The sequence below is a fragment of the Mustela nivalis genome (genome assembly GCF_964662115.1).
Source record: "Mustela nivalis genome assembly, chromosome: 7".
Classification (NCBI taxonomy): Eukaryota; Metazoa; Chordata; class Mammalia; order Carnivora; family Mustelidae; genus Mustela; species Mustela nivalis.
In genome coordinates this window covers 4,974,038-4,998,202 of record NC_139026.1, presented here as the reverse complement: position 1 = coordinate 4,998,202, position 24,165 = coordinate 4,974,038, and the positions used below count along the sequence as shown (strand labels likewise).

Below are 24,165 nucleotides of genomic sequence, written 5' to 3'. Positions count from 1 at the left end.
GAGATGGAGGACACGAATGGAGTTCCTGCCGGGCTGACATGCAGACTCCCCTCCTCGCTGGGAGGGAGGCTGGCATGGAGTGGACAGGGGCCTGGGGCGGAACACCGCTGGGAAAGGGCTGGAGGGGTCTTTGCATCTTCTAAACAGTTTGCACGGCTGACCCCAGATTTATAAAAAGAAGAAGATATACAGTCAATCCTTCAACAGTGAGAGGGTTAAGAGCGCCAAACCCCACACAGTTGAAAATCCCCATGTAAGTTTTAACTCCTGCCCTAAATTACCTACCCATAGCTTAGTGTTGACTAGAAGCCTGAGAATACAATCGATTAGCCCCTATGGTGTATGTCACATGTATAATGTACTGTATTCTTACAATAAAGCCAGGGAAGAGAAAATGTTACGAAAATCATAAGGAAGACAGGGGCGCCTGGGTGGCTCAGTTGGTTAAGCATCTGCCTTCGGCTCAGGTCATGATCCCAGAGTCCTGGGATCGAAAATCATTAAGGAAGAGAAAGCAAAGTTATAGTACCTTACTGTATTTATAGAAAAAAAAATCTACACTTTAAGTTTAGCCTGCAGAGTTGAAGTATCCTGTGCTGTTCAAGGGTCAGCTGTGTATGTATATGCTTACATTCATAAGAGAAGCCTGAAATAATACGTGGGTTCCATCAATTGCCATAAGGGGTTCTGTGGTGCCAGTTCACACGGATTGCACGGGCTGCCATGTTCACGCTTGGCCAAGTGTTCTCTTGACAAGTGTTAGTGGGCAGCCTCCCACGTGGCCCAGCACAGCTCAGACAAAGGGCAGGGTGCCCAGAGGTCTCAGAAGGCTGAGCCCATACATCCGATTCCCCACTTTATAAATGAAAAAACATAAGTGCATGTCTCTGCTTGTGTGCCTCGAAAGAAGACTGGCCTGATTCCCAGTGAAATGCCAACACGAGGCTCACGGAAGGCTAGATGAGGTCATACTGTCTCATTGGCGCCTGTAATTTCTAGCTTTTTTATATTGAATGCATGTTCCTTTTGTGATTTTTCTGGAACCACCAAAAAAAGACAAAATAATTGCTCCCAGGGGGCAAGTCTGCTCCCCACCTGCCGTGGGCCCAGCTGGAGCACGGGACTGGGCACAGGCAAAGGCACTGAGGTGCTCTGCCCTCTTACCTAATGAGTCTCTGAGGCGCATCATCCATCCTGAAGGGTCTCTTCTCACACAGATTTCGAAATTCCCGATAATTTAGAGTGACGCCGAGTCTCAAGCCAAGAAGGCCCAGGAAACGCTCAAACTCTTCGTCTTTAAGATTGAACAGTAAGTGCAGCAGCAATCTGTGAAGGTCATGCATGTTGATTATGCCGTCCCTGTCACTGTCTATTTTAAAGAAGGCAGAGTAGGGGTCCTAAAAACAAAATGCACACGTCAAAGCACTTCCTTCTGAACCCCGATGACAGCACTTACAACCCCACGCGAACGGACTCATCTCCAAAATGAGGAAGGGCCGGCGTTCCCACTCCTGCTTTTGGGAGATCTCACTCCTCCAGGAAAATCCTTGCCATGATACGTCCTTCCCAAGAAATGATACACCATGTTCTTTGGTGGCCTCTTTTAATGCAAAGAATCCAGGGAAAGGGACCAGAAAGGCTTATCCTTCCCTACCCCTCTCTCTGTGTTTATGGTACTGCGCCTTCCAGCACTGGAGGTAAGAGGATGCTGGAGCTTTCAGGGACACAGAAACATCTAGATATCGATGTTTCTACAGAAGTTTCATGATGTTTGGTGACTTCTGTCTACAGGAGAACAAGTGCGGTACTGGGGGGGCTCCCCGAAGGCCATCCAGAGGCCATGGCCTGATTCTTGAGGACCGTGCCGAGGCACCAGTCCTGTCTGAGCTTTGCATGCCTGCTGTCCCCCCAGGATGTTGCACAGGTGCACCTGCTGGGTCGGTGGGACCACAGGAGGGCATGGCCATCCCCGTCCTGCAGATGAGGAGCAGCCTTGGAGCAGAACGTGGGAGTTAGAGGCTGTGTGGCACTACTTGGAGGCAGGCTGTTTAATCTCAAATCCCAGCTCTGCCACTTCATTTTGGGGTCACCTTAGGTGAGAGCTTTGACCTGGTCATGGTTCCTTTTTCTAATCTGTAAAATGGGGATCGCGAAAGTCCGACCTCCCCGGGCGGTGGGGCGGGTTGAACAGGCTATTGTACGCCACCTGCCTGGCATGTTTTCCAAGAACCCTAGGCATGCTGTCTCTCACTGGTACTGCTGCCTCTGGTCCTACACCGCTGCCTGGTACCCGGGCTCTGAACTGGCTCTGTCTTGGCCAACGTCCGTGCCTCCCCTGAATGCACTTCCCGCATCTCGGGCTTGGAAAGTCAACGCGATGGCCTGAGCACCCCTGGTCTCCACCAGTACCTGACGCAGCCCCCACCCGCGGGTCCACCTGGTGACTCCCGGCCCGCGGCTGCGCTCATACCTGCACGTCCCAGGAGCTGCCTTATTTATCGCAAAGCGAGACCCGCTATGACTCAAGTGTCCAGTCCAGATGTTTGGGATTTTGCGGAGAGGTCTGTCTGCACTCCTGCATTTACTCAGCCCCTCCCCGCGTGCCGTCACTGTGCTAAGTGGGCTGGGGACCAACTTCCAATGCTGCCCCTGCCTCGCAGGGCACCACCATCCAGCAGGCAGGCACCTGTGTCACCACCGCCGGGGACTTGCTTGGGGTGCGGGCTACCTCTTTGCTGCGGATTCCTGTGACACTGTCGGCTCCGGGCCTCCCACACCCTTCAAGCTCACATCTGCAGAGACGTTGGGGCATCCCCGCTTGTATGTCAAACCAAACAAGCCCCAAGTCAGGCCCCTGACCCCCAAGCCCCTGCCCTCAACTTGCTCCTCCTCAGCTTTCCCACCTCTGGAGGTGACGGCGCTTTCTTCCAGCCGCTCAGATCACAAACCTCCGCGTCATCCCTGCCCACCCTCTCCTTACATGCACCACAGCCAGCTTCTCCCCGTTCCACTGCCTCTCCCTGGATTCCACAGGAAGCTCACAAGGGGCTGGAAGCCCCCCCCCACCCCCACTGTTGCCACGGCTCGCACCAGTGGCAGGGGTGATCCCACCACAGCTCAGGCCGGCACCAGGTGCACCTCTGTTCACCCCGCTGGCTCTCCGCCGCTCGCAGGGTCCAGTCCTAAGTCCTCCACCACGGCCCCCAAACCCGGCGACCCCTCTGCCCTCATTCCCTTTCCCTCACTGTCCTGAATGTGCCAAGCCTGCCTTGGGCATCTTGGGGAATCCCCCCGGGTACCTGCACCCTTCGGCACAGCTGCTCCAGCGTCCCCTGTCAGGGAGCATTTCCTGACCCCTGCTCTGGACAATGGCACCCTGATCGGTCCCTGACACCCATCCTGCCTTTTTTCTTCATAGAACATGTCGCCACCTGACACACTAGAGATTTGTTTGTTCACTGTCTGCTCCCTTTCTGGAAGGAAGACGTGTGATGAGGGTGCTGATCCGTTCCCTGTATCTCCAGCTCAGAGCAGGGTTTCATCAGTACGCACGGGATGAAGCTGATGGGTCTGGAGATGGCGAGTGTTTCCTGAGCACCTATTATGTGACAAGCATTCTGCTGGGCAGACACACACTGTAACTACCGCACAGTCCCTGACATCAGAGTTTGCACAGTCCAGTGGGGGCAGAAAGGCCTTCAGGCCCATGCCAGCAAGTCAAGGGTGGAAGGTAGGCAGGAGAGCCGTGCTCACTGCCGGCCTGAAGATTCCTAATTTTATTGGAGTTGCACAGATATAATCTTTACTAGACATGAGGCTTTGGCTGAGTTTCTCCCCACATTAGACTGCTGGTTTCTCCATCCGTCAAATGGGGATGCTGATGCCTACCCGATAAGGTAGAGTAAGGACTTAAATAAGGCCACGTAGGCAATCCTTCCGGTTCACTGTGGATGATTCAGGAACAGCTCAGCCCTAACTGTCTCAGAGGATTACAAGACCACACACACTTGGGCTAGGAGGGAGCGGACAGCAGCTGATCTCCCCACAGGTCCAAAGGCGAGGGGAGGGACGAGGCACATAAGAAAGATCGGAGCTCGGCTGGCAGGTACCTGATCAGAGGGGCTGGACTGGCCGTCCGGGCAAAGGAACAGAATGTGCAAAGACATGAAGGTGAGGAAAAACCCTGCTGGTGGGAGGGGAGGAGGAGAGGGGTCAAGGTGCAGCTAGAGAGGCGGCCCCAGCCAGTGCAGAGCCAGGGGGCCTGCAGGCCAGTCAGGCAGGACCGGGGCTGGTCCTAAGGGGACCAGCAAAGGGGATGCTCTGATCAGGGCCACATGCTGAGGCCGGCCTACAAGGTCTCACGTCGAGGACAGACCATGAAGTGGTCCCATTTGTGTGTGTGTATATGGGGGGGGGGGGATCCTGATTATTTTAATATATACATCTGAACCCATGGACACATGCCTGACCCTGCAGAGACGTTGTCCAGACGGTGAGCCCCCCGCTGAGGGAGCCCGCAGGGGCCATAGAGAATCCGTGGTCAGGTCATGTCCCGGGTCACCCAGGGGCTCTCCAGACCTCCCTTCCTCACCACCGTCAGGGAGAGAAGATATCCTTTATTCGCTCACCATGAATTATTTCCTCAGCTCTTCCTGGTTTTTGGCCTGAGCTCTAAACACGTGACTAACTTGCCTGTGCCCAGCTGAGCACTAAGACGGCCTCATTCGGCCACAAAATCACTGGCCGAACAACAGCAGTGGCTGTAACAGTATTCTAAACTGATACAAGCTGGGTTTTTCATTATTGATGAGGAGAGATGTTTGAGAATTTCTCATGAATAGGAACTCAATAAAATAAGTAAAGTGACTGTCCCTTCCCATTCAAAAATCAAAGCACACACTTTGCCTCGTTCACGCCCACCTGTGAGGACAACAAGCAAATTGGCAGTGACCCCAGATGTCACCCGCCTCCTGGTACAGACCACGCACACTCTGGCAATTAGAGGTTCACTTCTTTGTCTCACCACTAGATTATAAACTCTTGGCAGGATAGTGGGTGTCAGCAAATGTTCATTGAATCAGTTCATTATGTAATTATTTAAACTAAAGATCACCAGGAAATATGAGACATCTGTGCACTGTCACCAAGCTTCACGGGGACCAAAGGTAGGAAAAGAGTGGTGCAGGCACAGAGCCCGGCTTTCCCCATGGAGTCCCCCCACTGGGAAAGGTGTGCAGGGGCGACAGGTGGAGGGAGAGGCTAGAAAAAGGAGTCTGGCTTGCAACAGAGTGGGTGAGTTAGCGCCCCAAGTAAGGACAGCGGAGGGGTGCTTGCCTGGGACCACTCTGGGCCACTCCAGCCCTCTGCTGACGGGCACAGAGACAACATTGGCTCCCAGGGTCTCTCTGCCCCCCTCCTGCCCTCTCGCCCTCAACCAGGACTTCCTTCTTTAGAAAACCAGGCTCTCGACTCTCTACCTGACCCCTGCCTCCTCCTGCTCCCTGGGGCTGGGCATTCGCTCAGACTGAATTCTGAGGACCCAGGCCTTCTCTGCATATGCTCACGGGGACCGCAGCTTTTCAAACCAAGAATTGGGATGCAGGGTCTGACGGCTGGACAGAACATTCAAAGTCAGAACCATCCTGCAAATCCAAGCCAGACAAGTCCTCATAAATACATTTATTTTTAAATGGGAGCTTGGTAACCAAAATGCATCTCCGATTGGCAGTCAGTGCGGGGAGGAGGTTCCAGAAGCACAGAACTCTGCGGGCGTGAGCTCCAGCCCCAGGGTGCTCCCTACCCTCCTCTTCTGGACTCGCCGCCTTCTCGCCTACGTGCTCCTGTGCACCGTCGGGCCTCCACCCCGTAGCGAATATGTCAGCTTATTAAATTGATCTTCCCTTCATTGCTCTTTTCCTTTGCGCCCCAAAGTTAGTTTGTTCTAAGAACTGCGTTCAAAGACGCAGTGAGTTTGTTCTAAGCCCGTTTCTGTGTCTAGATGGCTGCTGTCTACTTGCCCCACAGTACCCATTCCAGTGCCCACAGGCAACCCATCCTACCAACCCGTAAGCTTTTCCCTGAAGCCCATGACCTGTCTGCCACCTCCCTTGAGCAGCACACGCTGGCAGTTTAGTATTTGGTTCAGGGCCCACCTCCTCCAGGAAGTCCTCCTAAGTGTGGTCTTTTCCCTGTGCCCCCATGGCAGGCTACCATTCCCTCTACAACAGGCGATCCCAGAGGTCGCAACTCCCTGTTCACTGCCTGTGTCTTAGACTGGATGGCGCTCCGACCTTTTAGCAGACACTCCAGCCTATCCGAAATGCGTCCCGCTCATCTGGTGAGCGAATGGGTGGCATGAAGAGGCCGGATGAACGAGTCCTGCATTCCCTGTAACTTGGGTTACCCAGACTGTCCCCACCCCCATCCTCGCCTTACTTCTCCAAGGCCTCTGAGAGGCAGAAGGCAGAGCCAGCAAAGCAGCAGCCCAGAAGGGAGGGGGAAGGGAGAGCAAAGTGAAGCCTGAGTCCCTCACCCCGGCAAGGAGAGAAGGGGAGAGCCTGAGTCTGTGGAGAGCAGCGCTGTGTCCCGTGATGAGCAGGACATGACGGGCTCCCGGAGTCACAGCCTGCACAGCTGAATGGCTGGGAGCACAGGGGACAGTGTCCAGATAAGCTAAATGATAGACAGGTCATAATTTACCCGGAAGGCTTCCTTCAGTCTCTGGGGGAACTGCTTCAGGCATTCTTCAGCAGTTACAAAGTCGCTGTCTAAATTATTCTTTGAAAGAACTGGAGGTTGCAGTGGGGTCGATTCTGGCCCATTCATTTTAGCATCTGAAACAATGACATAACCCAGAAGACCTCCATTAGTGGCACGCCTACCCCTCCTGTTGCGATCCTGGACCTCTACCTGCCCCAAATCCAGCCAGAATACCCGATGGAAATAAGGCTCTGGGAAGTGAACTTAGCATTGACCTAGTTATGATCTGTTTTTTTTCCCTTCAGTTTCTTGGACATTCTCCCATCACTGCCAGGAGGACTCATTCTTGGGACGGCGGGGCCGCGCTCTCGGCCAGCACGCGGCGGCAACCCCATCCGTACCTGTTCTTCCAGCCGGGCAGGACCACATCTTACTCATCTCTCCATCCCCAGAGGCAGTGAATGAACACTCTTGCCTTGTTTTTGTTCCTAGACTCATGCCCTAAACCTTACGATGTGGACGTCAATCAACCTTCGATAATCCTCCATGTGTTTCGTGACTGCTTATCTGCTGGACCCTGTACGAGGGACCTTCAAATATTTGCTGGTCTTTTCAACAACCTAAAGAGGTGGCTTCTCTTCTTGTGCCTCATTTACATGCAAGGAAATCTATTATTTTGCCCATTTTACATATGAGGAGATGGAGATTGGGGTGGGGGGTTCCTCCCAACTTCCCCAAGGTCACAGAGTTTATGGACAGCAACGCTGAACTCTGGCCCACCAGATTCCAGAGCCCAGCAGACTAATTACTAAGTTAGGCCCTCTCTCTGCCCCCAAGCAGAGGAAGAAACCATAATCTCTACTTAAAAAACAACCCATTTCCATCAGATTGGGATAATGTGAGTGTGGCCTTGTCTCAAGCCAGGCTATAAACCTAGGCTTGGTTTTAGATGTGGTTCTCTGCACATGCTGACACTAACCTCTCCCTACTGCTCAGCTCTGCAGGATGCATGGTGGGCAGAGCATCTGGAGTTCGTGGGCGTCCTACGGCCCAGTCTTGAACTTGGCTTCTACCTCACCTCCACTTGGGCTTGGAGTGGCCTCTCTCAGGTTCACTATTCATGGCAGATAACACCTTCCCCTGCTGCTTAACTCCCCTCTGCCGTGCGCACCCCAACCCCTGACCTGGGGCCAGCCTGGGGCCTAGGTCTTTACCCCCACCCTGTCAGCATCTGGCTGGGCAGGGAGATAGTCAGTGCCGGGGGACTGCTTGGGGACGGGGTGGGTGGGCAGAACAGGGACAGGGAGGAAGCCAAGAGCAGCTGATGGCTATTGAGTCACATTTCCACTCTGCAATGCTCTCCCTGCCCCGGGATGTGGGGCGAGTGACTGACTCACCCTGGGGGCCCACTTTCCTCAAGTGAAAGATGAACTCACCTGCACACCAGAAGCACTAAAATAAATGAGTTCCTTTTCCTCCTTTTTGTTCTCCTTCAAAAATGTCAAAACATACACCCCAAGGGTCAACATTCTAAAACCCACGGCTTCTCGAATTGCCTTTTTCCTCCCAAGTGGGACCTGCCCTCCCCTAGGACAGGACCATCAAATGCTAGTCTGCCATGGTCAGAAGGAACCTTGGCATTTTCTCTGTGAGGAGTCCCAGCTTGCCAGTGTCTCTAGAGGAGACCCATCACCCCACGCGGCCATCTCCCAGACTCCCAGCCCTGTCTGGCCTGCAGTGTATTTGCAGCAAAACAAAAGAGATTCCATCAACATATTTGTGTGATTTTTGTAGCTTTCCTAGAGGGTTTATTTGTCCTTCTTAAACTTCAGCAAGAGTGGAGCCCAGGAGGAGGAGAACACGGCAGAGAGGTGGGATGCTGGCTGCTGGTCATCTCTCTGCTGGGTGTTGCGGGGGGGAAGCAGAACAAGAGCAGGGGGCAAACAGGAGGGCCTCCCTCACCCCGGCCTGGCTGTGAATTTCCTGGCAAGCGCTTTGGGGCAGGGGAAGGGGAGGGCCAGCGGCTTGGTGATTGCGGGTGTGTCCCTGAATCTCTTAGGATCTCTGCATCCTTCCCTGCAGAAAAGGGGGAAGGACCCTGGCCTGGGTAGTGCATGGGTACCACCAACCACAGACAAGCAGGATCTCTTCTCAGGAGGGAAAATATCAAAGGACAGGAAGCGTGATGGAAGGAGCATGGGCTTTGGAGCAAATTTTAGAAACCATTTGGGCTCTAAGTCTGTAGAAGGCTCTGTCGGGCAAACTCACAGTTTGGTTTAGTGAAAAGAAAAGGCCGAAACACAGTCAGACAAAAATCAAACAAAAATGTCTGTTTCCAGTCTCAGAACACACACTGTTTCCGCGTCTCAGCTCACACTCCTTTCCCCCGGCGGCCTCGAGGCACCGCTCGAAAAGCCTGGCAGTGCCACCAGCCGCGTCCCAGCAGGGCTGGCGCTGGTGATTAGCTACCTTCAAATCCTGCGGCAAAATCAAGGTAACTCATCCCGTCTTTCTTATATCCAATTTTTGCAGTCAGCCGAGCGAGCTGGTCGTCATCCACAGGCATTCCGCTAGCATCCAGCGCCTGGAAAGGAAGAAAGGGAAGGAAGAGGCCGTTAGGTTGTCCCAGGCTCCCTCCTGAGCCCCTCCGGCCCCGCTGTGGGCTCACCACCACCAGGCCCCTGGGGTCCAGCCCTGATTGTTACTCATCGGACTCCACCCACAGGCTCCCTGCGGGCGGGGCCTGGGACAGGCCGGGCTCCCTGACCCAGGGCAAGGTTTGTTGGCTGAGCAAGTGAGTGAACCAAGCAGTACGTGGGCTCCCAGCCTTGGGCTGGGGGCGGGGTGGCTGGCCCTGGGGGTTGCAGTCAGTGCTGCAAACCTTTCCAAAGGCCATGCTTTCCAAGATACCCAAATTCACATCTGCTGGGACTAGCTGAGCGTTTCGAGTCTCCTAAAGTGAGATTGATATTCACAGATGTTGAGGAAACACGAACAAAGTCCAGCAAGGTGGTTTGAGGGAGGAGAACTAAAGTTTTTATCCAAGTTTCATTATGATCCAGTTTCAGCTGCAAGCTCCTGCATTTTTTTTTGTGGGGGAGGGACCATCCGTGGACGCTTCTCTCCTCGCCTCACGTGAGTGCACTCCCTGAAAGTCATCCGCCCTCCCTTCCTTCCACTGCACGGAACCTACCGCTTACCAGTGGTTTCTGTTTTGTGTGAATAGTCGGGCAGGTGGAGGGACAAATGAGAACACGTACTTCCCTGCACCGCACTTCGTGAAGCAGAATTATCGAGATGATGCCTTCCTAGGAGAAACTGATCAGCTGCGCTGCTCAAGGAGCCCTTATGCCGGGACTCCTCTGTCAGGGGCCAGTAGGTCAACAACCAGGCCAGTGTTACCTGCCTGCAGGTGAATCCCTCCAAAAGGGATGCTGAGAGGAATATAGGGAGGGCAGAAGATACCATCTCTCCTGCTCTCAGAGCACCACAACCTAAATTAGAAAATATGTCTCTCTTCCAAAAAAGGACATCGAATCACACTTGGAAATGTGTGCATCTAACGGCCAAAGACATCCAGGGTGGCTGAACTTGCCCAGGACAGATGAAAGAAATCTGTCTGGGAGAGCAGAGTCTGGAGACGGATTTTGAAGGAAGGGTCGTCTGTGTTTTCAGAGGGGAAGGGGGCAGGGGATGAACAGGCCAGCTGTTCACATAGGTCAGGGACTCTGGTGCCACAGGAAGCTAGAGTCAGTTGAAGAGCAGAGGACAGCAGGGTCAGCATACACTGACTACATTCTATGGAGGAGGCTGAAGAGGGAAAGGAACAGGGGATGAGAGGAGACAATGCTCCTCACCGCCATCATTATCACTACACCATCATCACCACCTTTATCACCGCCATCACCACCATCATCAACCATCACCACCATCATCACCACTACAACCATCATCACCATCATCACCACCACCATCACCATCATCCCCACCATCCCCACCATCACCATCATTCCCACCATCATCCCCATTACCATCATCATCACCATCACCACCATTACCACCATCATCACCACCACCATTACCACCATCATCATCACCATCACCACCATCACCATCACCAACACCATGCTTACTGCCTGTTCCATGCCAGGACGGTGCTGAGGTCTTTACAGATACAGAACCTTCTGCCTCGGCCTCTTCAGACTAGAACTGCCGAATGTACACCCACTGAGCCGCAGCATGTATCCACAGCTCGCGTGCAGTCATTGGTTCCTTCTGTTTGGGAGCATCCTTCTTGGTGTGCAGGACTAGGACCCAGGGAGTTGGCACCTTTGACTTGTTCTTATCCTCACTATCAGTGTCAGTAATGAGTGGAATGTGACAGTGGCTTGCTGTATCCCGCTGTATCCTGTACTGATCCCGCTGGTCAGGCCCTGGCCTTGACTTGGCTTGTGTGCACGAGTTAGAGTAACAAGCTGCAGGAAGTGTCTGGTGCGGGATCGGAAGCCGAGAGCAAAGGGAACGGAATGCAGGTGCGGTGGTGTTGCCTGCAGGGGCTCAGTACAGAGCAGCACTGGAATCCAAGACGATCCCAAAGGCCCGCATGGGGACCAGAGCAGGCGGCGCTGGCTGGGAATTGGGACGGCTCTGCGCCATCTGGACGCGCACCCTGTCCCAGCTCTGTGGGGGAGCCTGGCCCAGCACAGGATGGCATGAGTGTTTCGATGGAAAGCTGTGGCCCACACAGAAGGACCCAAGCGGCAGGGGGACTCTGAAATGGATAGATTGGTTGCTTTCTTTGAAAAGTAACTTTATATTTTGAAAACAATTACACATGAATTATTCATTGCAAATTCCTCTTGCACAGTCCTTTCACAAAAACATATGTAACGGATAGTCAGGAAATGTCTGTAGGCAAATGTTTCACAGCCTGGAGGCTTGTGAAGCAGCACGGAGGTTAGGCATGCCTTGGGCAGCCCGTCCAGAGGTTGCGGGCGCGCCACCGCCGACGGGCACAGAGCAGCACGCAGGACGCAAAGCCCGGCGGGGGTGCTCACCAGAAGAGGCACTTTGCAAACACGCGTGTTTCTGGAGCTTCCCTGTGCACATTCTCATCTCTAAGATGAACACAGCAAGTCCACTAGATTTATCAGGGCCCTTGGAAGCAACTTACCCTACCATGTACGCCCAAACTGCAGCATTTACAAAGCAGATTTCAAAACATTTAACCATTCAAGTCCTTTCTAGGAGGCATGTCCCTGAGGAAGTTCCTCAAAGAGTGACAAGCCATTGGCCTGGCATATTCTGATGACAAAATCGTCACTCCCCCTCCCCCGGGATGTCCCCTGGACTGCAGATGGGCTCTTCCACAAGAAGCCACATCATTCCAGGGGAATATTGTTGGCTCTCGGTGGAGGGAGACACATGGCCCCGAGCAGGTGCCCACAACGAGAAGCTGCTGAGTGGCTCGGTCTTTCCCAGAGCAGCTGCCGCGCCGGGACAGAGATGCACCCGCGTCATCGCAGAGCGTCCGGGACAGAGACACGCACCCGCGTCTCCGTGTGAGGAGCACTTGCTCACTGGGCCTCTTTGCGTCATCTTTTTGGTGGTTGCCTGGGGATTATAATACATACACCCTACCTTTCCACAGGCTACCCAGAGTTCATCCCAAACCACATCACGTAAAATGGAGAGCCCTTGTGACCATATCTGCCTTACCCGGGTCCCTGCCCTCTAAGCTATTGTTGCCATTTGTTCCACGTAATAGATTATAATACACAGATTATAACAGGTATATACTATATAATATATATAACATGCCAATTATATATGTTGGCATATATATATGCCTATATATATATATACACATATATATACATATATAACAGATATCTAGTATGTAATATAATATATATAAATATTAGCTGGGGCACAAGGCCAAGCTAAAGCACACAGCAGATCTAAGGCTGCTGCTCGGGTCAAATCTGTCACACGCCATGTCAAAGAAAGCCACACGACCAAGCCCAACATCCCTCGGTAAGGGAAGAGTCCACTGAGACAGTAGAAACAGAGGAGCTGGGGCAGAGAGAGGATAATGGCACGTGCACAAGCTCTCAGGGTCTTTGTAGCTCTTTACATCTAGGAAATTCCATATTCCACGATGCTGTGACCACTGGAAAGATACCGTGATCATGATCTGACCACACCTCAAATCTAGAAGTTTCTAGTCCATAGGCCAGATCTGTCTGGCCCACCCAACTCTACCTAATCCCCTGGTGATGGTACCGTACCACATTCTCAAAAGCAATCCTTCCTTCCACCTTAGCACCCAACGCTGGACTTTCAGACAGAGCAATGGCTTGTCAACAGTGATCACGGAGTTGTAAAACAGCAGTTTTTCTTTTCTCTTTTGTTGCAGGCATGATGATGGCAATGATGATTTGCTTTAGACTTTTATAAAAATACATTATCCCCACAGAACCCAAGAAGTCGAAAATTGTGTCCTGATGGCTCAGGAGGACAAAATGCTGAACCAAAATCAACCTTCAAAAATTGTGAAACGAGACAGCCTCAGTGTGATCGGACAGCTTGTCAATGTCAAGGGGAATTCCAGGTGTAACGAGGAAATCGACCAGACACGTAATTTTAGAGGTAAATATCCAGAACCTGCTCATTCTCGCATACAAGTGTAAAATCTTAGAGTGTTCCATGGGCAGAAGAGTAACGGATTATGAAGATGGAAGATAAGAGCAGATGAGCCAGTCCTCCTTCAGAGGAGGCTGTCCTCAAGCCGTAGTGTTGGGTCTGTTGTCCAAAGGGCAAGTGAGTACAAGCTTTGAGGCCCAGAGCTGAGCCCCGAGTCAAGTGTGGCAGGAGAAGGGGACACTGAACAGCCACATTCCCCCTGGGAATGAAATGCTCTGTTTTCCCCTTCTGCACATTCCATTATGTTCTCTCTTCTTGATTTCAAAAGCACATTTTTATACATAAATTTAATGTAAGTCCAATTGTGATCTTAATAATACATTTGGGGGGATCCTAATAATGCAAATGGATGAAGTGTTTATGGAGAAATATAAACATGGCCTCAGAGTAGCCAAGAAAATGTGAAAAGGAAGAAAAATGAAAAAACATCAGTTTCACTAAAAAAAAAAATATTGCATTGCTACAGAAATGATGTATAGATCAGTGTAACAAAATGGAAATCTCCAGACTTAGATCCAAGTATAATGAGAATTTTACAAATTTGACAATCTGGTGGGAAAATACAGAAGAACCCTATCTTACACCATACACAAAAATTAATTCTATATTGATTAAGCATTTCATTAAAAAAATAAAACAGTAAAAATTCTTGCAAGAAAGTTTAGGAGTTTATCTATAAAATATGGGAGGGGGACCTGGGGACTAGAGTCATGACACTTTATTAACCAAGACCACAAATCCAGAATTTATTTTTTAAAAAAAGGGAAAAAAGGAAGACCAGAAAGAAGATAGATATATTTGGTCATACAACACATTAAACATTCTAATAGAAAAGATAAAACAAAAAGACAAATGATAGATTTTGAAGATATATTTGTAGTACAGAAAACAAAGTGTTGATCAATTAACTAATTCAACAGATTTTTTTGGACACCTGTACACCGCATGTTGTTGAAGGCACTGTGAATACAAGAGTGAACCCAAGGGCCAGGCCCTACTGAGTGGGACCTTCAATGGAAACAGGGTCTTTGCACATAATCAAGCTCAGATGAGGTCGTACTGGATTAGGGAGGGCCCTCAATCCAATGAATGCAATCCCGTAAGATGGAAATCTGGATCCAGAAACACAGAGAGCAGACACCAAGTAAAGATACAGAGACACCAGAGGAAGATGTCAGATATTGGAGTAATGGCCGCTACAAGGCCAAGGAATGCCAAGGACCGCCGGCAACAATCAGAAGCTGGAATAGTCAAGGAAGAATCCTCCTCTGCAACCAGAGGGAGCATGGTTCTGCTGATATTGATATTAGACTTTGATATTAGACTTGATATTAGACTTCTGGCTTCCAGAAGGATTCTCAGAGAGAATAAATTTCTGTTGTGTTAAGCCATCTAGCTTGTGGGTAATTTTTTTACAAGTCCCTAGGAAACTGATGCACATATATGTGCTCACTTAATTCTAATAATCGTCTGATGTAGCTACTACTATGACTTCCATTTTAGGGATAAGGAAACTGAGGCCCAGAGAGGTTTGCCTAAGGTCACATGGATACTATGTGATTCCAGCTCTGGTGGTCTGGCTCCAGAGTTCACATTTTAAACCAAAACACTATAATGCTTTTCAAAATCGATGGGGTTCATTAAAAAAATATTTATTGAGCACTTATGTGGTGGCCCCTGTTTTAGATGCTGAGGATGGGGCAGAGAATGGAAAAGACACAGATAACTGCCCCTGTCGAGCCCACATCTCAGTGAAGGGGAGAGGACTACTGGGAAGCAGTGTCTTCAGGAATGAAGCAGGCAGGAGCCAGTCAAAGGGGAAAGTGTCAGAGAAGAGCTGTAGAAATTGGGAGGGCAGAGGCTGGGGTCTAATTAAGATACAGAGCCCTGCAGAGGAGAGAGTTCCAGGGGTCAGAATCCAGAGGATAGGGGTAAACTTGAAACTCAAAACCTTCTTATGAACATAGGATAAATAATGATATCTATAATAAACATCTCTTAAATATTGACAAAAGGGCAAAAGATATAAATAGGCAAGTCACAGGAGAACAAATCCAAATAGAAAAAAAAAATCATACTTTTTCTGTCAAGGAAATAAATATAAACTGAGCTATTACTTTAAAACTACCAGACCAGCAAAAATTTAAGAGAGCTATAATGCCTATTGCTAACAGGGGTTGGAAAAAAGATACTCTATTACATAGCTATCAGAAATAGGAACTGTGATAGTATGTGGTCTTAAAAAGCAAACAGAGGCATCTATGTGGCTCACCTGGTCAAGTGTCCTACTTGATTTTGGCTCAGGTCATGATCTTAGAGTTATAAGATCTAGCCCCTGCATCTAGCTCTGCACTCTGCTGGAGTTTCTCTCTTCCCCTCCCCTTCCCCAACCCACCACAATCCCCCTTTCTCAAATAAATAAACAAACTTTTTTAAAAAAGCAAACAGACAACATGTGTTTGGAAATATTACATTAGACCAAGCAGTCCCACTCCTGGGATTCCCTGCCATAGAAATAAAAACATCAGTATGTAGAGACTCCTAAAGAAAGATAGTTTAAAGAGATTTTAAAAATGAAAAGAGAAGTGAATGCCCATCAGAAACAGAATGGTTGGTGTTCAGTGTGTTGGAACTCTTTTCCTTACAGAAGGTCTATGCTTCCTTTGAGAATCAATGGAAAAGTCAGATAAAATACAGCAAAACATCTCTTTGAAATAGAGAGAGAGGCTGAGGCAACTAGGACTCAAAGGGACAACAGTCTGAGAAGAGAGGAACCCTCAGAACCTTCACTCATGCACTTTGGGAGCAAGGCAAGAGGCTCAGCCTGGGGCTGGTGGCCCAGGCAGATGGTCACTACCAGCAGGTGGAGAAGCAAACAGAACTTATGATGAGTTCAAGGGACCTGACATCCAAACGAGAGATTTCAACAGATTCCTCATGAGAAGGGGAAGCAGACAACTGAGCCCAACATTGCCAGTTATACCCTCAAGATCTTTGCTGAGTTTGGAAGGTATGGGGGACAGAAGACTAAGAATCAAGGCAGAAAGCCGAATGAGTTCTTTTTTTTTTTTTTTTTTTTTTGTCAGCTTGTGGTCCTGAGAAAATAAAGGTTGAAGTTCAGGATTTCTCATGAGCAAGGACTCAGAGAATAACCCAGGTTCTGAGTTACAAACTTTGGAGGCTACATTAGGAAGAGGCTTTAAAAAAAAAAAAATCAAATGGAACCTTGAGAAACTACAATCCAGCCTCAAATCAACTCAGTCCCTAACTGAATTAAGGTCATCAGTCCCCATTCTACCTGACCAGCAAAAGAAAAGGTGCCACTGTCTAGAGCCTCTCAATTTTCTTAACACAATATCTGATAGTTAATAAAAATCTGTCTGTCACATCTGGAGACATAGCCATGTGACCCCAAACCAAGAGAAACAAAAGACAATAGAAAAAGATCTACAGGTGACCCAGATACTGGAGTTAGCAGGGGGAAAGAAGATTTTTAAATAGCTACAAATATGTTTAAGAAAATAGAGGTATATGTTGAGATGATAGAAGAAAAGACACAAATATGGAATATATTAAAAATAACTAGGGGCACCTGGGTGGCTCGGTGGTTTAAAGCCTCTACCTTTGGCTCAGGTCATGATCCCATGGTCCTGGGATCGAGCCCCACATTGGGCTCTCTGCTCCGCAGGGAGCCTGCTTCCTCCTTTCTCTCTCTGCCTGCCTCTCTGCCTACTTGTGACCTCTGTCGGTCAAATAAATAAATAAAATCTTTAAAAAACCATCTAAATGGAAATCCCACAACTGAAAAAAAACTAAAATTAAGAATGATATGAATAAAATTAACCACAGATTTGAAGAAGCAGAACACAGGATTAATGAACTGGAAGAAAGGTCAGTGGAAAATTCTGGGACTGAAGCCCTGAAAAAAATAGTGAAAAGTACATAAAAGAGTGAAATATAAGTGAGATACTGTGAACAGGTCTAACATACATAACTGGAGGCCAAGACACAGAAAATGGGGACTGAATAGAAGGAGAAGAGACAAAGGCTAGGAATTTTTCAAAAAAATTTTTATTAAACACATCAACCTACAGACTCAAGAAGACCTGCAAACCCCAGCAGGACTCATACAAAGAGAGGCACACTTTAACACATCTAGAAAACTGCTAAAATCCAAACACAAAAGAAAAACCCTAAAAACTGCTAGAGAAAGAAAAACATGCATTGCATTCAAATGTGCAACAGGAAGTCTAATGGTTTATTCATCAACAATTCTTCAACCTGTTAGAAGACAATGAAATGATATCTTTAAAATGCCAGAAGAGAGTAACTGCCAACCTAATATGCCATTATTCCCAGCTAAAATATCTTTAAAAAGTCAAAGTGAACTTCTGCTTCCAGGTTTAACTGTGAAGAGTTTGGAAGTCATCACTTCTTTTTCTTGTTACAACAAGAAAAAGGCTGAACATACTGAAAATCAGTAACTTTTCTTAGAGCCATCAGAGAAATCTGACATCTGGAAAGACAGGTTAATATGTACAATCACAGCCAAGATCAGCTAGCCTGGAGCAGAAGCCACTGTAGCCACAAACTGGCAGAACACTTAAGTGGTAATTTTGACAAAGTACTGGAGGTGGAATGAGGATTAGCTTAAGACAGAAATTTTGGAGGGGGGCCATACTTTCATGGATTTTACCACCAGGAATTCTACCAGGTTCTCAAGATGAACCTTCCAAGAAGAATCGCTTTATGTGTCAGGCAAATTAAACTTAAACCTAAAGGAAGTAAAAATAAATAAAGTAAGCAGAAGAAAAGAAATAAGAAATAAAACCAGGAATGACTGAAATAGAGAAAAATCAATGAAAACACAGCTTGTTTTATTAAAAAGATCAATAAAAGTGATAAACCTCCAGCTAAACTATTCAATAAAGAGAAAAGATTTTTAAAAAATGACCAAAATCAGGAATACAAAAGGAAGCCCTACTAAGGATCATAACAATACTTAAAGGATAATGAGGCACGAGTCCATACTGATATAAAGAAATGAACAAATTAACACATGGTACAGAACACACACATTTCCCATGCAGAAGAATTCCAAATAATTTCTGTAGATATTGTCCCCTTAAAGAGGTGGAGCATAATAATTCCCCATTCCTTCATTGTGGGCTGTGCATAGTAACTTCTCCTCAAATGGAAAGAGAGAGAAAAAAAGGGTAAGTTTAGGGTGGAAAAGCCTGGCAGACAGCTCAGTCAGGTGATCAAGGTCAACATCAACAGTGATCAGCCATGTTGATGGCATATCCCCTGATAAGATGCAATGAGAAGGGTACTTTACCTCTGGGTTCTTCCTTCCAAAAACATCACCCCAGTCTAATCCTGAGAAAAATATCAGACAAATTCCAAAGAGTGACATTCAACAAAATAGCTGGCCAATAATCTCAAAACTGTCAAGGTCAGTCAGAAACAAGGAAAGTCTGAGAAAGAGATTGCCAGAGCAAAGAGGAGCTAAGAAGATGTGACAACTAAATGTAATGTGGGATCCTGGATGGGGTCATGGACCAGAAAAAGGATGTGAGGTAAGGACTATGGAAAACTACATAAAACACACACACACACACACACACACACACACACACAGAAACTCAGAGACTTAGCTGTCTGCACACTTGCATTAGCAGCAGCACAAAAGAGGCCTTCAGAATAAAAATGAGTGCAGGTGCTAGCACAAAAATGTAAGATGGAAAGAACAAGAGCAAGTGTAGATACATAGACATGTATGACAGCTTATTTACTATAATAATGATAATAGCGTCTTGCAGGATTTAACCTAGGTATAAGATTTAAATGTATGATTACAATAACACAAAAGATAGGGGTAAGTGAAATTAAAGCATTTTTAAATCCAGCATTGTTAGGGAAATGATAAACATGATGGTCTATATTTAACTACAAACTCTAAGACAAGAATGCATGTTGTAATGCTAGTGTAGCCTCTGAACAAATGGCAGAAGAATGTTTTCACCAATAAGCTAACAGAGGAGCAAATGGACTAATAGAAATAGATGAATATTCTTAAAAAAGGCAAGAAGACCCACAAGACAGGTCAAATAGAAAAAAAATATTAAGATGATAGATATAAAGCCAATAATATTAGTAATTAAATACTCCAAATAGAAGACTGACTGTCACAACCTATCTTCTAAAATATCAGCTATACTCTGCCTATAAGAGACTTACTTGAAATATAAGCACCCAGAAAGTTTGAAGTGGAAGGACAGAAAAGCATACACTATGTAAACATGAATCAAAAGGAAGCTGAAGTAACTATGTTATTATCAGACAAAAATAGGCTTGAAGGCAAGTAGCATTACTCTGTATCAAGAGTCATGTCATAATGATAAAGGAGATAATTCATAGGAAGCTGCTGCAATTCTAAATCTATGTGCACCCAATAATTTAGCTTCAAAGTGAATAAAGCAACAATCAACAGAATAAAGAAGATCTTCACTAGACAAATGCACCATTAGATGAGAGACTTCAACACACTTCTGCCAATAGCTAATGGAATGAGCAGGCAATAAGGATATACAAGTTCTGAAAAACACAATTAATGACATCAATCTAAGTGACATACTTAGAAAATTGAAGGACCGTGAAGAAGTATGCATTCTTTTCATGGGTTTATGGAAAATTTATGGAAATTGTCTATATGTTGGGTCATAATCCAAGCCTCAATAAAATAGGCGGAAGTCACTTAGACTTTGGCATTTACTCTCTGATCACAATGTAATCGATTTTAAAATCAATAACAAGAGGTAAGTTAGAAAATCCCAACTGTGTGGAAATGAAACAATACACTCTTTTAAATAAACCATTGGAAAAAAGACATCGCAAGGGAAATTATAACATTTTAAACTGAATGACAGTGAATGAGATACCAAAACTTGTAGATGTGGCTAAGCCTGTATCTAGAGGGCAATGTATAGCCATCTGTTCATACATGAGAGAAATAAAGGCTAAAAAGCAATGATCTAACATTTGTCTCAAGAAATTAGAAAAAGAAGAGCAAATTAAATCCCAATCAATTAGAAGGAAAAAAAATCATCAAAGAAACAGCAGAAATACACAAATATAAAATAAATGTATAGTAAGAAATAACAGGGGCACCTGGGTAGCTCAGTGGGTTAAGCCTCTATTTTCGGCTCAGATCATGGTCCCAGGGTCCTGGGATCAAGCCCCACATCGGGTTCTCTGCTTGGCAGGGAGCCTGCTTCCCCATCCCTCTCTCTGCCTGCCTCTCTACTTACTTGTGATCTCTCTGTCAAATAAATAAATAAAATCTTTTAAAAAATAATAACAATAAAGGCTGTTACTTGGAAAAGACTAATAAAACTGCTAGACTTTGGCTGCTTCAAGATAGGATGGAGCAATTCCTAGTGGGCTAACATTCCCAGTGAAAACATCTAGAGGAGCCCCAGCAATCAGAGGATAATGGGAAGGCATCAGATAGCCAAGGAAGCCATGTCATCTGAGGGACTGAAGTTCCCAGACGAGGAGGGCCCTTCAGGGGTGAACTGAGGCTATGCAACTGCATTTTCCCTGGGAAGAGCTGATGACTCTGGGAGTGGAACTGAGGCTGGGAAACAGGGTTGGGCCAGGCAGGGGGCCACTCAGCACAGCGTTTGCTAGGTTAATGGCACTGGAGTGGCAAAACTGGAGACCATGACTGGCTTTGCCTTCCAGACAAGTGTTGGCCTCTGGGACTGATGGCAAGCCCCCACACTGTGGTACTTAGGAGACAAAGGCCATCCAGGGAGAAGGACTTACAAACTCAAGGCAAAAACAGAAGCCCTGGAGACTGGATCAACAGACACCGAGGGTCAGCAGCTGCTCCTGCCCTGGAAGATCGGGCCCATTGGGGCACAGCCGGGAGCTGTGAGAGTCTAGTTTTGACCTCTGGTGAAGGTTATGGCCGGAAGATGGAGAAATCCAGACTTCTGATGGTTGTTTGGGGCATGGCCCAACAAAAATGAATATGGACTTTGAACATAGGTCACCCCTTAAAACATGAGCACCACTGGGAAGCTGTGAGGAACACAAAGCTAAAGAACCAGGTCTACTCATCCGGCCCCGACCACCGGGCCTCCAGTGCACGGGACGTCATCTCTTTCTCCCTGTTTTCTTACCTGAGTCATGAGCCCCCCCAACCTTCACCTCCAACAAGGATAAAGAGCCAGGGCTCCATATGCTGAATCTGATGGGGCCTCAGAGCAAGCATGGAGAACTCCTCTCTGCACCCACAGTAGCCAGAACGCAACATGATATACCAAACAGCAAAAGTTGGGGGATGACCCCACACAGATCTCCGGCTCTCGGGGTCTCTGATTGTGAATATACCTGAGTCTCTTACTACAAAAGTTTCTGTTTTTCCTTTTTTAAACTTTTTTAAAACTTCAGTATAGTTGACATACAATGTCCTACTAGTTTCAGGTACACATCATAACGATTCAATGTCTTTATACATTACAAAATGATCCCCGCAATAAGTCTACTTCCCATCTGTCACCTCACAAAGTTATGACAATATTATTACTGACTATATTCCCCTGCTGTGCATCACATCCCCGGGACTGATGTGTCTTACAGTTGGAGGTCTGTAGCTCTTAATCCTCCTCACCTGCCCCTACCCCCATAGCCCAGGCCTCCCCAGCTCCAGACACCCAGTTTCCTGTATCCCTGAGTCTCCTCCTGCTTTGTTTTGTGTTTCTTCCTTTGTTTTTTAGATTCCCCATGTAAGTGAAATCCTATGGTATTTGTCTTTTTCTCTGACTTATTTCGCTTAGCATAATACCCCTGAGATCCATCTATGTTGTCAAAAATGGCAAGAATTCATTCTGTTTGTTCCCATTACGGTTCTCGAGCTTTTTTTTTGTTTTTCCCTTCACAAAACTGACCGTAATATACAATAAAGGGTTTTTTAATATCTGTTTTATTTACCAGAGTTGTATGCTCCCAACAGAGGGTTTAAAACCAGATGGAAAATATTTAATACCAGACTTTAAAAAAAACAGAAGTCTCCCCGAGTCACCATACTTATTTAATTTGCTCATCCATGCCCGAGGCCTCTGAGATACTCGACAGTGTTCATGGGGCTTGGTTTATACCCAGGTCCCTGGCCCCCAAGTGGAAAAGACTGTGTGATCAGGAAGTGATGCTTGGGGATGGGAGGGCACCAGCTCCTAGCTATGTGAGTCTGAGCAGCTGGCAGAGGGCATGGGGACGCTCTGCTGGAAAGAGGAAGGAAAGCTCACCTCCTCCCCAGCAAGGCAGGTGAGAAGCAAGGAGTCACGGCCACCAAGAATCTGGGGCTCCGGGCTGGCTTGTAACACACTCCTGCTTTGCTAGTCCACGTCTCAAGGGTTCTATAAGTGTGCTGATGAGCTCTGCAGCCCCGTGTCTGTCTCCAGGGGCCTCAGGTGGGACTCGGGGGATGGGGCTTAAGGATAACAGTGAACTGAACAACATACAGTGTGTTTACCAAGGATGAAGAATTGAGATTTACCAACAGGAACAGCCAATTACAGGGAATTAGAAGGTAAAGTCGCCCTCAAATTCCTGATGTATAGTATAGCTCAATTAGCCTAATTATGCAATGAGACTAATCTTGACTTACATGTCCTTGGATGTTTTGTCATTTTATGTTCCCCCATGGGTCACTGGCCCTGAGCAATGAACGTCTGCTTTCCCCATGTCCCCGTGTGGTTTAGTCTGATACCAAGTATGGAACAGGCATCCTCAAAAGGTTTACAAAGAGAGAGGACGGCAGAGACAGTTGCGTCTGCCTGCATGATGTGTACTCCCTCCGTCTCTCTTGGAACCAGAACCTTGCTTTTTCTAAAGGTAGTAACATCCCCAGCAAAAAATCACGTATTTCTCTCTATAACATCTCTATCACAGCCTGGTCTTCATTCTGCCGAGGGAAGCTTCCACGAAAGCCCTTCAAAAAAAAAGGGAAAGACTTCTCTGGCTCAAGCCTTTTGCCTGCACTTTTCCTCTTATTTATGCCTGAAACGTGTGTGATGGCTGGTGCCCCAGCAGCTATATTTCATGCACAAGAATGAGGCTGAATGAGGACAAAGCTAGAAGCAGCCGGGGCTGCTGAAGACATGGTAGAGCTATTTGGGGCTGACCTGCAGAGACAAGGTCTGGAATCCTCATTACAAGAGAGAAAAACAACCACCTTTCTTAAGTCAGACACCGTTTTGGTGGGGGGCGCGGTTACTGTTAACTCAGCACTTGAAGGAGAGGGCGAGGAGAACGAAAAAGCATTCTAGATCAACTTGAAATTCAAAAACCTTTTCCTGCACCACCACCAGATCTTGACTCGTCATTTAAATACAATGACACGTTACAAACTATGCTAAAGTCGCAGGCCATGTGGTACAGCAGCCAGAGCGAGAATGAACCGGGGCAGGGGCACTTCCGGGGAGAAAGACTGTGCCTCCGGGCTTGTTGTGAGAGATGATGTAATGTCGGATGCAATCTACCCAGACCAGGTCTAGCGGTATTCCAGAAAGATCAGTCCCTCCACCTCCATGGGAATGACACACTGAACCTGGAACGCACAGAGTCCGTTAAGACCCCGACAGCTGTGCCGGTGGTGGGAGGGCTCAGCGAGGCGCTGATGGTCACCTCATACTTTCCAGAAACCCTGATGTCTTTTACATTAAAGAGAGAGAACAGGCAGGTGGGGGGGAC

At 47.6% G+C, this 24,165-nt stretch overlaps 1 protein-coding gene across 7 annotated transcripts in view; it reads right to left on the bottom strand.

Annotated features, from left to right (window-relative positions):
- EFCAB6 (EF-hand calcium binding domain 6) overlaps positions 1-24,165 on the bottom strand; it is a 220,566-nt gene that overhangs the window by 71,730 nt on the left and 124,671 nt on the right. For all 7 annotated transcript variants that reach the window (XM_082738840.1, XM_082738846.1, XM_082738842.1 and 4 more), the window contains 3 exons: positions 9,169-9,283; positions 6,700-6,833; positions 1,165-1,397 (listed from right to left, as the gene is read on the bottom strand). In XM_082738840.1, the coding sequence (XP_082594966.1) occupies positions 1,165-1,397; positions 6,700-6,833; positions 9,169-9,283 (482 nt within the window). The remainder of the gene's footprint in view (positions 1-1,164; positions 1,398-6,699; positions 6,834-9,168; positions 9,284-24,165) is intronic.